The 15,244-nt window shown below is 44.5% G+C and overlaps 1 protein-coding gene across 1 annotated transcript in view; it reads left to right on the forward strand.

Moving 5' to 3' along the window:
* DMRT1 (doublesex and mab-3 related transcription factor 1) overlaps window positions 1-15,244 on the forward strand; it is a 59,269-nt gene that overhangs the window by 21,909 nt on the left and 22,116 nt on the right. Inside the window, exon 4 of the mRNA XM_009279952.1 lies at window positions 10,168-10,330. Within this exon, the coding sequence (XP_009278227.1) occupies window positions 10,168-10,330 (163 nt within the window). The remainder of the gene's footprint in view (window positions 1-10,167; window positions 10,331-15,244) is intronic.

The following is a 15,244-nucleotide window of genomic DNA, read 5'->3' on the forward strand; positions in this document are numbered from 1 at the left end:
ACCAGATTCCAGGGTGGGATTAGGACCCACGTTAGGAAAGTTGGCCGAAATGGGTGGTTATGATGCAGTACAACGAAAGCAATGATAACAGGTATAGGTAGGTTGCCACAAGCACAGATAAAGGGCACCCACTTGATCTATCTTCTGATTTACATCATAGCAGATTATGGGCTGTTTTCTGGAAAAAGAGTCCCAACTGAATTACCCAACATAGCATTCTGGGAGCTTCAGGTGTCATATCTGAGAGGCTTTGCTCTTCAGGAGCCTGTTCTTTTCCATCTTTCACATCCAAGGCACTGAAGTGACCCAGGAGACCATGCTGTTGTGCAGTGGGTTGGTGGCAGTCAGTTGAACGTGACACAGCGTGTTGCTAATGGTGTGTTCTGGCAGCGTCAGCTCCAGGGCTTGCAATTTCGACTTGGGTAGCTCGAGTTACAGGCTGTGCCTAAGAGGTTTGCACCAGAGTTCTGTGTACTTCATTAGTTAGGGTATAAAGCCAGCTGAGCCCTCTCACTCTAGGACTTGATAATTGTAGCCTCCAACTCAGTACTGGTTGGAGACTGGAAAAAGGGGAAATCTGCCAAGGCAGGGGATTCTTGTGAAAGTAAGTGGAGCCTTTTCAGTGACCCTGAGGCTGTTCGGTCTTGGGCTGCAGTGGTGCTTTTCTATCTGAGATTGAACTTGGGAGCCTGCACCCTCTGAGTCTGCGTACGCCCATGTCCCTTGTCCAAGGGCAGGAGAGGGCAGACCTCTTCTGTAGAGCATCAAGGGCAGGCTGCCTTCTGCAAAGGCTCTGTTGTGAAACCACTCAACAACAAAAGATTAAATGTCCACTGCAACCTCCTTTCTGAAGGGAACAGATGGGTCATCCCCTTTGCTGACAGAGAATTCCTCTAGCAATTCTGGCACAGGGACCAACTCTGAAAGGGCATTTTAACTTCTGATACCAAGGACCTGGAACTAAGACCAGGATGATTACAATTACTGTAGCAGTCCACAGCACCTTCAGCGAGGCTTTCCTATCATTAGACTCCTTTTTCATGGAAAGGTCCTTCTGAAAATGTGGGAGCCTCTTGGGGCAACAGCTGTGAGGTCCATGAATTTTAAGATCATGGCTTTACAGCAGTCTGCATTTAGTACTATTCCATGTCCCTTTTTTACCATGAGTACAGCTGTATGGGGAAAAGAGCTGTCTCCCTTCCTTCTGCTGTGTGAGCCCACACCACAAGCGCTTTCTTCTCTCGATGTGTTGACAGGCTTCACCACAATCACCTTGAAATACATGAAGGTACACCTTTTCAGTTAGATTAGTTAATAGCATCCTCTCTACCTGCTGAATTTTATCACCAGACCAGGGGGACAATTAGTCAAGGCAAGCTGGAAAGCAAGCTGGGGATAGGATTTTGTGTGTGGTAATGAGGTGAGGTGCCAGTGCTTTTTTAGCTTTTTCATTTTGGTTGATTGGGTTAAATAATAACTCTGTCATAGCAGAGTTATTTCAGATAGAAAGTTACTTCTGAAGCTTTTGCAGTATCTAGCTTGTAAGAGCCTACTGCAGAGCTGATGCTTAGAGACACGGTCACCACACAAGTGAGGGACAGCAACATTCATCTTGTGAAAATAATGTTCTTGCAGGCTGCTAGTCCCACACTTCACCATTCCTCCAGCCAGTAGAGACTTCTGTGATTTTATTTGCTTGGGAAAAAAGAAAGTAAATTACACCTATTGACTATCCTAGGACATAGTGTTTGAGGAAGAGATACGAGGGTATGTTAAAATATGTTAAACCTTTGAGTGAAGATGGTGTCATCTCGGTTCTGTTGCCATGTACTGTCATTTGAAACTAGACTATATGTGTAAGAAGTCTTGGCCTAGAGGGTCTGTTGTCTCACTCTGAGATTGTCTGTTTCTTGTGGGACCTTTGGCACCCCTTAAAGAAATAAAAGCACTAGTGTGTTTTCCATGCATTTTTCTCTTGGGGCCCTGCAGAATCTGTAACTAACTTCTGCTTAAATGCCACTCAAATTAGTGAGGTACTGAAGAAGTGATGAAGGAAAAAAGAGGTGGTTGTTGTCAAAAAGGACTGTTTTCCTTCCCTCAGCAGGCTCCAAGCGCTGGGTGTTCATTCCCACCTTGTGGGATGTATCGCATGGTTCTGTTCACCTCCATGTGAATTTAGCGATTTACGTCACCCTAAGATTTTAATTTCTCCTGGCCGAACCTTTTGGGATCTTTCAGTGCTGTTCTGGTGAGATGTCTGTGCAGAAAGACTAGAGGTAGTGCTTTCTGCCTGCAGAAGTGACATCTCCCCAGCTTCTAAATGGCCTAAAACCAGGACCCACCTCTCCAGTTCAGTAGGGCAGAGTGTAGTTCAAGGTCAGTGTCATTTAACTTACAAGCTGTTTCTCAGAGGCTGATCTGCAAGAAGGATTGTTATTGCTGGAAGAGTTACGAATCATGGGGTTTGCATACTGTTATGACAGCATAACGTTGCACAAATAATCATAAAAAGTTTTACAGTGAGAGCTAGGCTAGATAATGGTTGATGGCAGTGGGTGCAGTGATGCTGAGGTTGTAAAACACTGTGTGGCACTGAAGATGGTTTTTTGTAAGGGGAACGAGCTCTCAACTGCTGCATGTGGTTAAACATCAATTCTGCACATGGAAGGTTACCAGCAAGGGAAGATCACAGAAATACAGTGTTAAATGGAGAAGGATGAATGAGTTTCTCTGTCAGGCACGGTAAGGAGTCACAGGACAGTTTCAAAGCATGTTCCACAAAGAGAAATCAGACCTTGCTTACACCTTCAGGGGGTTTTGCTGGCAAACCTATGCAGGCTGATTCTCTCCAGAGGAAACACGTAGCTGTATCTACACAGGGATTTTTGCTGGACTGCCTGTACTGACTGGGTTTATTTTTTACATGCACAGGCTTTCTTAACCAGTCTTCCAGTACGAGTGAGTCTGCTTATGTGACTGGTAGTGCTATAACTGTTTTGATCAAGGTTTTTGGTTTTTGCTTCTTTACCAAAATGATAGCTGTGCAATGACTGCTGTGACCAAATCGGGCAGCTTGCTAAGCTGTGAGCCCACAGGAGGGTTTCTGTATTGGTATAAGTCACCTGTGTGCTCACTGGAAAGGTATCCTAGTTTAAGCAGTGTAGACAAGACCCCTGCCTTTTTCAGGCTCTGTTGGTGGAGGCTTGCTTGTCCTGGAATAACTGTAACCACACAAGGAGAATTGCATACTTAAAGTAAGGTAGCTTCTGGATGCAGACAAGGCCTTGAGCAGCCCGGCTGTCTGCTGTTCCAGAATTTAGGGAGCAAGGGAGAAAAGCCGGGGAGGAAACGTGTGAGTGTGTGTGGGATGGGATGAGGATTAATGCATCATTGAGCCTTGGCAAATAAACTGAATCACTGAATCTTTAATGTAGATTAATGTCAGATTTCATTAGTCTTTGTTCTTTGCAGAGGCTTGCGTACTTGAGTGGATTCATAGGGGTGCAATTTTTTTAGATATTTCTGTGTAGGTTTTGTTCATTTGTATATAATTATCCCAGAAGCTGTATCCACCATGATTTGGTAAGCATAATGAAGATGATAGTTTTGGTCGAGACCCTTTCAGTCATTTATATTCTGCTGCTTTTGCCAGCTCTAAGGCAGATAATCAGCTATGTCTGGTGTTGCACCTGAAGAAAAGACAAGCTTAGGTCAGAGAGGAAATGTAGCAGATGTAGTGGTTACTGTGCATCTCCTTGCACTCCAGTTCTGTGTGAGCGTCTGGACCCTCCCTTGAAGCTCTCATAATTGTTCATTACAACAGGAATTTATGTGCCTTCAATCCAATTAACAGTTAAACGGGTTCACCAACGTTAGTACTGCAAGTCAGAGCTTGTTGGTATACAGTGGAAGTTGGTGCTTCTGACACTGCGGCCCGCTTAGGGACAGCAACTGGAAAATGATGGGGTGACTGCAGTCTTTTCTACCACAACAAAAGTAAAACTTGGATGGACATGTCTGAATCTAATCAGGTTTAATTCTCCAGGCTGGTAATGAAACTGCTGGCGTGTGACTCACAGCGTGAGGATAATCGGGACTCCTTGTGAGTCAGTGTCCTCCCCAAAAAGTGTTAAAACTCTTCTGGTTCCTGCAGCCATACCGTTAAAAATCTGCAAGATACAGAATGTGCCCCCACACCTGGGGACCAATGGCTGAGTTTTCTTTGTTACTCTGGTAACTCCAGGGATCCTGCTTCAGAGAAAGGTTAAGGCTGGCCAGGAGCTTTTGGACAAATTTTAGAATTTCATGTAATTTCTGTTTCATGCTCTGAGGGTTTTTTCCTCTTCCTTCCTTTCTTCCTTCCTTTCTTTCTTTTTTTTACTTCCAAAATCAACTTTTCGTTCTTTTCTTAAGCCAATTTGGAGCAAAAACCTGAAGTAAGTATTGGTGTGAGTGACTGAGAAATTTTAACTCATTTTCTAATATGGGAATTACACTTACCATTTCAGTATTCCGACTTCCAAAACCTCAACTTTTCGTTCTTTTCTTAAGCCAATTTGGAGCAAAAACCTGAAGTAAGTATTGGTGAGAGTCAGACTGAGAAATTTTAACTCATTTTCTAATATGGGAATTACATTTACCATTTGGAAGTGAAATATTTAGCATTGCTGAGGTAGGAAACTAGTTTTTAAGGATTTCTTAAAAAGTAGCAACCACATAAAACTGTCTTTTACTAAATCCAGAAAAATGTGGCCGTGATAGGGCAGCTAGCAGTTTGAACTCTTAAGAATAGCTGCTTGCTAGTAAAAAAGATTGCTCTTTTCAACTTCCACAACCTGTTTCTAGTTTCTGGCACAGTTTTTCCTCCAATAAGCCTGGCCTTCTTACAGAAATGTGCGGTCTAACTCTCCAGAAATAGGTGTAAAATATATGTGTGTGTGTAAATACATACACATTGTGCAAGTCACCCGACACAATCCCAATTTTATGTGTAAGCAGTGTATTATATACTGTATTCATAACATACCCTTCATACTACAGATTTATGCTAAAAGTATCCTAATGTTTCTGACAGCTCATGTGTGACATGAATGCAATCCATATTTCTTGGAGGAGCTAATCTAAGCGGTTTATTTTCCGATACTGCTGATAGGGCTATATCTCTAGGTGTCACCGCAGTTGAGATTCTGATGGTAACATATTGTTTATGGGTCACTGCCTTTGTCTAAAAGAATAGGTTGGAACAGAATAGCAAAGGTTAATTAAGTTTGTCTATCAAGGAGGGACAGATATAGATGTGTCTTGTATTTTCTGTGCTAGAATCAAAGTAAGTCAAGGTAGGGTATCATAGACTCGTTTTTTCCTTGTGCTGGAAAATATGCTTAGCTGGTTTTAGGAACAGAACAAAGCCACCTCGGGCAGCGCAACTGCAGCAGTAGTTGTGAGGGGTCAGCTCATGGGCAGTAGTATTGCAGGGTGGGAGGGTAGCGGCAACCCTGGTTTGCAGCTGGGGAAACTGAGGCACGGAAGTGTTAAATAACTTGCCCATGGTCACACAGCCCACAGGTGACAGGGTGGAGGTTCCTGATGTCTGCATTTCCACTCCAGTGCCCAGCGGATGCCATCTCGCCTCATGCCAAAAACTGACGTGTAAATTCTGTTGTTTGCAAACAATGACACATAAATGCAAAATGCAATTTTATGCCCCCTAAAGCTGGCTTTATTTTTAAGATCAAGGCAGAAGGAGGAGGCTATGTTAAAACTTTTAACAGAGTTTCTCTGGTGTTTCCATAATTACGGGGTTTGTTTTAAGGCAGCTGTTGGTGAGTCATGGGTGAGACAGAAGGATGGAAAGCGTGGGTGAAGTGATTTGGCCGAGATCACGTGACACACCAGTGGCAGAGCCGAAGGATAGTACTTCGATCTCTTCTGTTGCTCTGAATTTTTTGCAGCCCTTGTCACCCAGGATTATCATCCGCGACCTCCTCCTACTTGTCCTTGGGAATAAGCCCCATAGTCAGTATCAACTGCAAAATGTGAAGGTGCTGCTAAGAGTAACACTGGCTTGCTCGCAAGGAGATTGTGGCTGGCAGCTACTGCAAATAAAATAATTACCTGGGTGATGTTTTGTCTGAATAAATAATCTGGGAAGGGCAGGACCATTTTCTAGTCTCTGAGGCTGGAGGGAGAAGTGAGCCACCACTTGTGCCTGCCTTGCCTCTTTTCTGTCTCTGATCTGGCCACCTCCTCTCCTCGGCTCTTCCTTCATGAAGAAGATGTGTAGAGGTTATGCAGACGCTGCCAGGAGCTTGGAAGGAGGAGCTGGGCTTTACGTTGCTCTTCCACCAGCTGTTGAGAAAGCTTTTTCGCAGGAATGGTCTGAACTGATGCAAGAGCATTTTCTTTATGCTTCCCTGGCTTTTGCTACATATTCTGTCACTGTTGGGCACTGATGTAGGGCTGCACTGACTGTTGTGTTCAGTGACAGACAAATCCTGCTTCCAGCTTGCCTGTTTGTGGACAAGCTGTAGCTGCCTCTTGGTTCCCCATATTGGCTTTACAAGAGAAAGAATTTCCACTGCGTGTGTGGTCTTTTAATCAGGCCGTATTTATTTGTTCATGAGTTCTAAGCATCCCACTGTTGCTGGCAGTACATCCTTTAAAAAGTTACTGAGTGCGTGCTGTGTTGTACAATTTAGGGGAACCCGTAAATGTTGAATAGGCCAAATGTGCTTCTCCGATGATCTGTGTCTCCCACTGAAGTCAGTGAGGTACTCGGTGAACTGATCCTGCAGCTGGGGCAGGGCACAAGCGATGTGTGGCTGGAAGGGGATGCCACTGTAAGTGAGCAACTCAGGTGTTCAACTCAGGAGCTCAGCTTGCTCTCTGCAAAGAGCAAGTGCATGCCCTTCCCTTCCACAGCACTTCCTCACCTAAAACATGCCTCGTTCTTACAGCGCATAGCCTGTGGTGATACAAACCAGAGTGGCTTGTGGGACTGTCCCAGCCCTTGTCTGTCTTGGCCTCGCTGTACGGCTGGAAGGGGTGAGGGAGGCAGGAGGAGACACCAGAGGGCCAGGCATCTCCTCCTGTGATCCCTTCATGACCCCAGCATTCCCCCAGGACAGGACCCAGGGAAGGATCCCAAACCTGGCACCTGGCTGCAGCGTTTGGAAGGCTGGACTGCCCCAGGTTAGAAAAAATCTGAATATTCCATGGCCTCCCCAGGGCTGTTTTTATCTCCCTTTCTGGCACCCAAAAATGTGCAAGGACTCTCCAGAGCTGCAGGAGTTAATACAGAGCAAATGCCCCTCCTCATGGGGTAATGATCTCCTAAGCCCCCTTTTTAATGCAGTGCTAAGGTCAAGAATTTTTACGACTGGTTGTTTTTTTATTGTTACTGTAAAATAGGATTGCTAAGCACTATAAAAAGGAAACCTTATGGTTCAGATTTACTGTGGTGTGTATTCTAAACAGTTTAATAAAACAAAACCAAAACCTTTTAGATTTTCTTCAGTGGTTAATACACAGCATATTCTTTGCAGAGCCAAGCCTCTGGTTGTCGGTCGAACTGTGGTTCATAGACTTGGTGTGGGTAATAAGATTATAAAACATGTCTCTTGCTAGCCAGCTACCACACACTAATAATAATAGTAGTAATAATTCATTGCATCCAGAGATTTTAAGTGAGTTGTTTTTTTAAGAAATGGAGAAAAACCCTAAAAAAAGGTTTGAAAGGAAACAGGTCACTGCATCCACTCTACAGGGAGAGGAAACATGCACATGATCGTTTCAGTGCCAGGGAGTTATCCCTCCATTTTGTTCCAGCTGAAATAATGCTGTCTCCTGCAGGCGACCTTTTCTCAGTTGTATGCATGCACACGTGCACTTGCACAAGGGAGAGGTGGAGATGTGAGGACCATGGATGCTGCCCACAGCCCTGCCCCACTGAGGGAAGGAAGACGGTGTGTGCAAAACGGCAGGCAGAGAGGAGTTTGCTAACTTTTTTTCCCCAGTACTTCTAGAGCTGTTGAGCTTTGCGGATGTGCAGATTCAAAATGGCCTTTGGACTGACCTTTTGGGCGGTTTGTATTGCCAATTTTGGGTTTCCCCAGTACCTAGAGCTGTTGAGCTTTGCGGATGTGCAGATTCAAAATGGCCTTTGGACTGACCTTTTGGGCGGTTTGTATTGCCAATTTTGGGTTTTGTTGAGGGAGTCTGTGCAAAGCACAGATGTCTGTTTCCAAGAGCAGACTACTATTTTTCAGAACAGCAAAGGGGACACCAGTGGCTCTTTTGAGTTTAGGCTTCCTTGGGATGACACATTAAATTTTTTTAAGAGCAATTTACTATTTATCATGGATGAAACTTCGGTGCATGTTGAACTTTTTCTGCATGCATAGGATGCAGATGGTAGAAAAATCACCTTTTAAGTATTGCTTTGATTTATAATAGCAAAACTCTTACTTTCACAGACTAAAAGCGTGTCCTGCCGATCCCTCAGTACATGTGCAAATACGTGTGACTGTGCTGTTGTCAGAAGACAGGCAGAGGTGCACTCTGCTTCCTGTAAACAGCTACCGCTCTCTCTTGGCACTTAATCTCGCTGCAAACCTGGCTCCACATGGAAAGCCCTCTGTCTTAGAGAGCACCAGCAGGATTTTATGTGACTCGGGCCACGTTGTTTTCAGCTAGGCATACTAAAATCATTATTGAACTATTAAGGAGACCCCTGGAAAACAAGGGGTGACTGCATTCTGGCTGCTTTGCTGGGAGGTGCCAGTGGCTCCTTCTGCCAGGACCAGACCATGGGGTTCTCCTGGCGTAGGGCGGCTGTCTGGGACAGCAGGCTTATCCCCTGCCTCTGCTGCTCTCCGGGTCTGAGATCCGTGGCCTGGGAGGGGCTGAGGAGCAGGGCTACACATGTGGCTAGCTGGGACCCAAGGGAACCGCAGTGGAGCGAGCAGAGCTCCTCTAACCGAGGTGAGATGCGGCTGAAAAGGCTGTCAAGCATTTCTGCTTGCGAAGACGACGTCTAATGGCATAGCTGGACGTGCGTTACTGTTGGCACTGCTACTTTTGTACCTGGTACAAAACTGTGATGTTTTTTCTTTGCCCGGAAGCTTTCCATCTTACAATCATTCACTGCCCAGCAGACTTAGGGAGACGAGGTAGTGTTACCTTTCCTGTTGAAAATCCTAATCTTGTGAAGTGTTTGGATGCATTTTTTGGAGCACCCTAGCCACGTTACATTGTAGGGCTTTGGAACAAATAACAGTAGATGGTAGTTCTTTCATGAAACAAAAATTTAAAAAAGCATTACAGCCTCTCTGAGGAGATCAGTTTGGATGATTTCAGGGCATCGGAGTAGGATAAACTCTGATTTCTGAGTGCTGCCAACTTTGCTGCAGACTGTGGGATGGAGAAGGGGTTGTCTGGTGGAGACCGTGCTGGCACAGCAGACCTGCTGGCTGGTGTCCAGCTGTGGCTCCACTACAGGCTTCCCATGTAGCCTGTCCACAGCTTGGTTTGTCTAGGTAAATCAGGAAAATATTTTTCCATCTCACTGGGTTGTAAGAAAAGCAATGTGTTTGTGGGCGTGTGTCACTGCTCAGATGCCGTGGAATGTGTCCCAAGTGAGTCGGTTGGTAGGACTGTCCTCCTTAGCCACCCCATAGGTCCCTGGCAGAGCAGTTACCACCAGTCTGAGACGGGTTAGTCTCTGGGGAGGTGTAGGGACTAGATGGACACTTCACCTCTGACACTGGCCAGGTGTGTGCAGTTGAAGGGGTCTGGAAGGCTTCCCATGGTGGTGTCTGTGCTGTAAGCAGGGGATTTGCCAGGAAGCTCCTTGCAGTGCAGGGTACATGCTTGTGTGCCAGACACAGCTTCATCTGAGGTAAAATAAACCAGCCATAGTATGCCAGTGCTGCTGCTGCTGCTGCTGCTAGGTCACGTCCCGTACGCCAGCTCACTTGTAGCTGAGCCATGTGGGCACGCTGTGAGCCAACCAAAGCAAAAACCCAGGGCCAGTGTGTCAGGATTTTACTTCCCATCCGCCTCCTGTGACCTCCTTCAGAGCCGGGGGCTGGGGGGGGGCAGTGGGCTGCCCGTGCGGTGCCGGGGCTCAGCTTTCACAGGCTGCTGTTGCACTTCTCTCTCCAACAGATGAAGGGCATGGAGAGCCGCCACGCCGTCAGCTCCCAGTACCGCATGTGCTCCTACTACCCACCCGCTTCCTACCTGGGACAGGGGGTTGGCGCTCCCACGTGCCTCCCCCAAATCCTGACCTCTGAGGACATCCCCTCCTACTCGGAGTCGAAAGCAAGAGGTAAGTGCACCCACCAGGGTGTCTGGGACCGCTTTGCCTTGGGGCAGGCACCCAGGAGGTGTGGATTGCTGCTGGGAAGGAAGCTAGGCATCAGAAAGTAGGTGTTTACGAGATGGTGGCTGTTTTCTGGAAGGCTGGTCGTGCGGTGGCAACATAAGGCTGTTACTGTACAGTAGTGCAAGCTTGTAATTCTGAAGTCTCGTGGTTCAGGAGCGCAGTTAATTGTAACTTTCTGCTCCTGTTTATGTCTCTAAGTTGTACAAGGAGTCACCTGAGGTGCTGTCTTTGGTGCTCACCAGCTGGCTCCCTCACAGGAACAAGGAATTCTCTCTGCCCCAACCACAGAATTATCTTCCCTCTCAGAAATGCTGTCTGTGATTTTTTCCACAGGCCTCCCATTGAGCCTTTGCTGTCCTCTTCTTTCTGAACCACATGTGGGAACTATTCCTGCATCCCAGCCATGTCGTGAAGCCCTTTGTAGACTTGCTTCCTTGTTTGCTTTCAAACTCATCACACGGTGTTACTTCATTTAAAACTACTGCAGATAAATTTTTCTTTTCATATCCAGTGTTTCTTGGCTGTCCTAAGGATTACTATAATCTGCAATAATTTCCAGGAAAGCGTTGGTGAATTTACCCTGTGGTTTTGACAATGTTTCTCTCACTTCCTTGTTCCCTTGCTCCGGTAGCAGGTAGAGTGCACACACAGGCATTAACATGGCCCTGCTGGAGTAGACCAACACCACTGAGCTGCTTCCCTGTCCCTGGAACAGGACAGTAGCTGATGCTAGAGAAACAAGAAGAGAAACAGAGAAAGAGTAGGGTGATCCTATTTCGTATGTCCAAAATCCTCACACTCCTACAGCATTCAAAGGTGTCCTGAGCTGTTGATTGCCTCTGAACCATCATTTCAGTTAACAGCAGCAGACCTGCACTCCATGAATTGAGCTAACCCTTCCATAAGCTTTTCACACTTTTTATCTCTCTGTAGCAATCAATGAATTTGGCACTTTAATTTTGTATGGTCTGTGGGAAGTATTTCTTTTCATTTACTTTACACCTGCCAAATTTTTGTGTGTTTTTTTTTTTTTGCACAGAGTCACACCACTGGCAACAGCATCCATCCTCATTTGCTTCTCTGATGCACTTACACATTGAAATGAATCTTCTCCTCTTTATATCTGATGGAAGGATGTATGTCGCATAGGTTCCATAATTGTTTTCAGTGATAGCCTTTCTGTGGCTGATGTCCTGGTGTCTGTTGCATTTGTGTTGTGGTGAAAAATACGGTGGTTGTGTCATGACAGGACCTTAAGGACTCAAATAGAGTTTTGGAGGATGAGGTTTGTATAAAGTCATACCTGTGGCTGCTGTAAATCAGCACTGAGCCCTTGAATTCAGTAACTCCAGAATGATTTATGCTGAGGAGGTGGCTGTTCTTTCGGAGTGGCTGTTTTCTGAAAGTCTTCCAACTAACTGTGACATATCGGATAGATGAAGAAACAACACGTGGTGTGATGAAACCTTAGACTTTTCCTCCTTCTCCAGTAGTTTTAAATGGCTTAGAGAAATCAGTGATCCTTGGTTCATTTTCCTTCTCTTTTCTTCAATTTTATTTTCTTCCCTCTTCTCTGACCACCATTGAACAGTGACGTCTTCCTTTCTGCCCATTGGTCGGAGAAGCCGCTGGCTTTATGCTCAACTGCGGTTGACACTTTTTCTTGCATCCATCACTACTAACTCACTAAGAAGTCTTACCAGTCAAGTGTTCTTACAAATAGACAAAAGACCTTATACCCTTTGTTCCCAAATGCACTTCAGTAATTTTTCATCACTCTAGAAAAAAGTTGTGCGTAATGTGCCACTGATTTTTAAACTGCATAAATACTGTATTTTCAATAATCCCTGACTGCTTCTCCAGACAGTATTCCACACACAGATATTGTTCCCTAAGTTACACCATCAATCAGAAACCGACAAGCAGTGAGATGTAATTTACTGAGATCAAACAGCATTTTCCAGACTCTGAAGAAGTGTTTTTCCATAGCAGGGAGCTAGTGGGTGAAAGAGGCACCAATGTTTTTGTGAGAAACTTGAACATGTGAGCAGGACCATACTCATTTAATAGGCTTCTTAGCATCTTCTTTTTTGTTATGCATGTTCTTGGAGGAGATGACTGCTTTTACTTTTTCCATCTACAGACAATATTTTCAGGCTGTTAGTCAATGATTTACACTCCCATGATGTTTTTCTTCTTTTCATAGTCCTCAGAGGATTTGAGTTTTTTTGCCTCTTTATTGTCATCTGTGTGAGTGCTGAGTCAGCCAGCGGGCTGTGACCATTGGATCCTGTGTGTTAAAGAGGGTGGTCCATTCCCCCAAAGTACTGACTGCCCATGCTGCAAGCGCTGTCTCATACAAAAGATATATTCTTACACATTTCTCCATTGATTGTTGGGCTGAACTTTTTTGTACAATGCCTGACGGCTTTGTATGAAGCCTGGTGACATGTTTCTGCAGGGTTAGTAGTTGCTACTCGCTAAAGACAACTCTAGTGCATGTTTTAAATAAACGTCATATTTTACTCCTTCCTTTTCTGCGGTTGAAGTGGTAACCATGCTCAGAGACTTGTTTTCTGTCTAAGAATACATGTTCATAGATTTTAGGTCCAGAAGAGAACATTAGGATCATCTAATCTTACTTGCTGTATAATGCAGACTGTAAAACTTCACCTAACAACTCCTGCAGCAAGCCCGTAACTAATTTCTTTAAGATCTATGTGAAGACTTAGGTATTGTTAATCCAGAAATTTTACAGGAAGGTAACAGTGCGTATAGAAGAGCAACAGGTCAAAATGAAAACCTCATTTTGCAGCCAAACTTTCAAAACATCAGAAACGTGTATCTTTAACAAAAATGGTGATTAAATTCCCAAGCACAAATCTGAGATGGTCTTACAACACGTGCAGTCTATTACCCATGCTTCAGTTGTAACTTCAGCTTTATAGAGGTTTTGCCAGTTCATGTATTATCTCAGTTAGTATTTCAGTCAGACTGTTTCATTAATTTTTTTTTTTGCTAAGTTAACTGCCTGCTTAGACCAGTTATATTGAAAGGGAGATGAGCTAGCAGACCACTGATTTACACTTTCTTTGTCTTTATGAATGATGCGAAGCTCTCGGGAAGCTTCTGACATTTGTACATGAGGTCATACCGTGTTACAGTGTGTTGCATATAGTAATGCGCTGACATTTTCTGAATGGCAAAACACCGTCAGTCAACCTTCTTGCAATTTGAAGTGGTTCTAAGTAAAATGGTTTTGCTTCCAACAAACACAGCTGCTGCCCTTCCAGCTGAAACTGGAGAAAATGGGGAGAAAAAGAAGATAAACTAGTGACAAATGGCAAAAGGATGTTTTCAAAGGGCTCTCTTAGATCACCAGGTTGTAAGTTTTGTATAATAATTTCTAGATATGAGAGGGATTTTGTACTCTGTACTTTCAACAGATTTTTCCTCTCCTTTTTTCTGCAAGAGCAATGAGAGGAAAAGATGTATGAGAGTTTGTTATCAGTCCCTGTGCATGCAAAGCATACTTTAAAATATGTCTTTCTTTTGGAAGAAGCCAAGCTGAGAGATCCTTGTGCAAGAAGTGGAGGAATTAGAGTGGATCACAACAGGGTATTTCATCTCCAAAAGCCGAGTGCCTTACTCCCATTGATTTCTGAGGGACAGTTGCTTTTTTTTTGAAATGGGGCTTTTTCAGGATTGGATCTCTGCCCAGAATTGGGTAGCACCTTCCACTGATTTTGAATCAGCCCCTCCTGCACTTAGATTTGTGAAATACCTGCACAGGACTTTGGTTTGAGAAAGCAAGAGAGCACATGCTTGGGTCAGGACTGTGTGCCTTGTTCTGGGTCCTTTTTCCACTGAGTAAAAGTCGAGCATTTGCTTACCTGTATGGGAGTATTTTCCAGGTTTGGGACAGTGGCAGAAAAATTTAACATTCAAATAGAGGATGCGAAGGAGAAACATCCCTGTATTTGCAGATACCTTTGATTTTAAAGTAGTTACCTTGTCTTAAAGTTGGTGTGGAATAAAAACTCCTCTGTCATTATTATGTGAAATGTTAAGATAATTATTCTGTGTGTCTGTGCCCGTGGTGAAGGAGATGGCTTGCATTTAAAGTGTTGCTCTAGCTGCTGAATGGATTTGAATTTTTATTTTCCTGTCTGTCGGGACAGTTGGAAACACAAGTAATGAGCACTGGAGCAGTGCTGTATTGCAGCTTGAACATAAAGCAGGACCCTGAAACCCCTCCCAAACACAAATAAAAAAACCTGATACAAAGTGTTCATTTTGATACAGAAAAGGTCAACAGTTTTGTGTAAATCAGCAAACACCATTTTATGAAGGAGAACATTTCTAGTAACAGGTTTTTTTGTTGGAAGCAGAACAGCTTCCAACACTTTCAAAACACTTTTTCACAGTCCTTTCTAGAAGTTCGATAACTGGTATCCCCAGTTTTACAGTTGTGGAAATCAAGGCAGCACAGACTTTTCTAGGGTCTGCATTTAAAGACTCACCCTTGCATCTCTCTGCTTGGATGCTGTATGGAGAACAGTGCTGAGCCATTGGAGCAGCCTGCCCAAACTGCAGCAGCTCTGTAAAGAGCCTCTTCCAGTGGTTTCACAATCAAGGGCATGTTGGAAACAGTCTCCCTGCTTAAGACAAAAAGTTTCATTTTGGCAAAAGCATGTTCCTTTCAGACTGGGTTACTGTGCACCAAAGTTACGCCCCTTTTTTGAGGTTTCCTACATACGGTATTTTTGCATGAACCTGTGCCCTTGAAATGCCATGCAAGATAAGAGTAATGCTCCAGAGCCACAGGTGGCACCTGGTTGCAGGATCAGAGAGGTC

Source organism: Aptenodytes forsteri, unplaced genomic scaffold (assembly GCF_000699145.1).
Source record: "Aptenodytes forsteri isolate BGI_AS27 unplaced genomic scaffold, ASM69914v1 Scaffold99, whole genome shotgun sequence".
Classification (NCBI taxonomy): Eukaryota; Metazoa; Chordata; class Aves; order Sphenisciformes; family Spheniscidae; genus Aptenodytes; species Aptenodytes forsteri.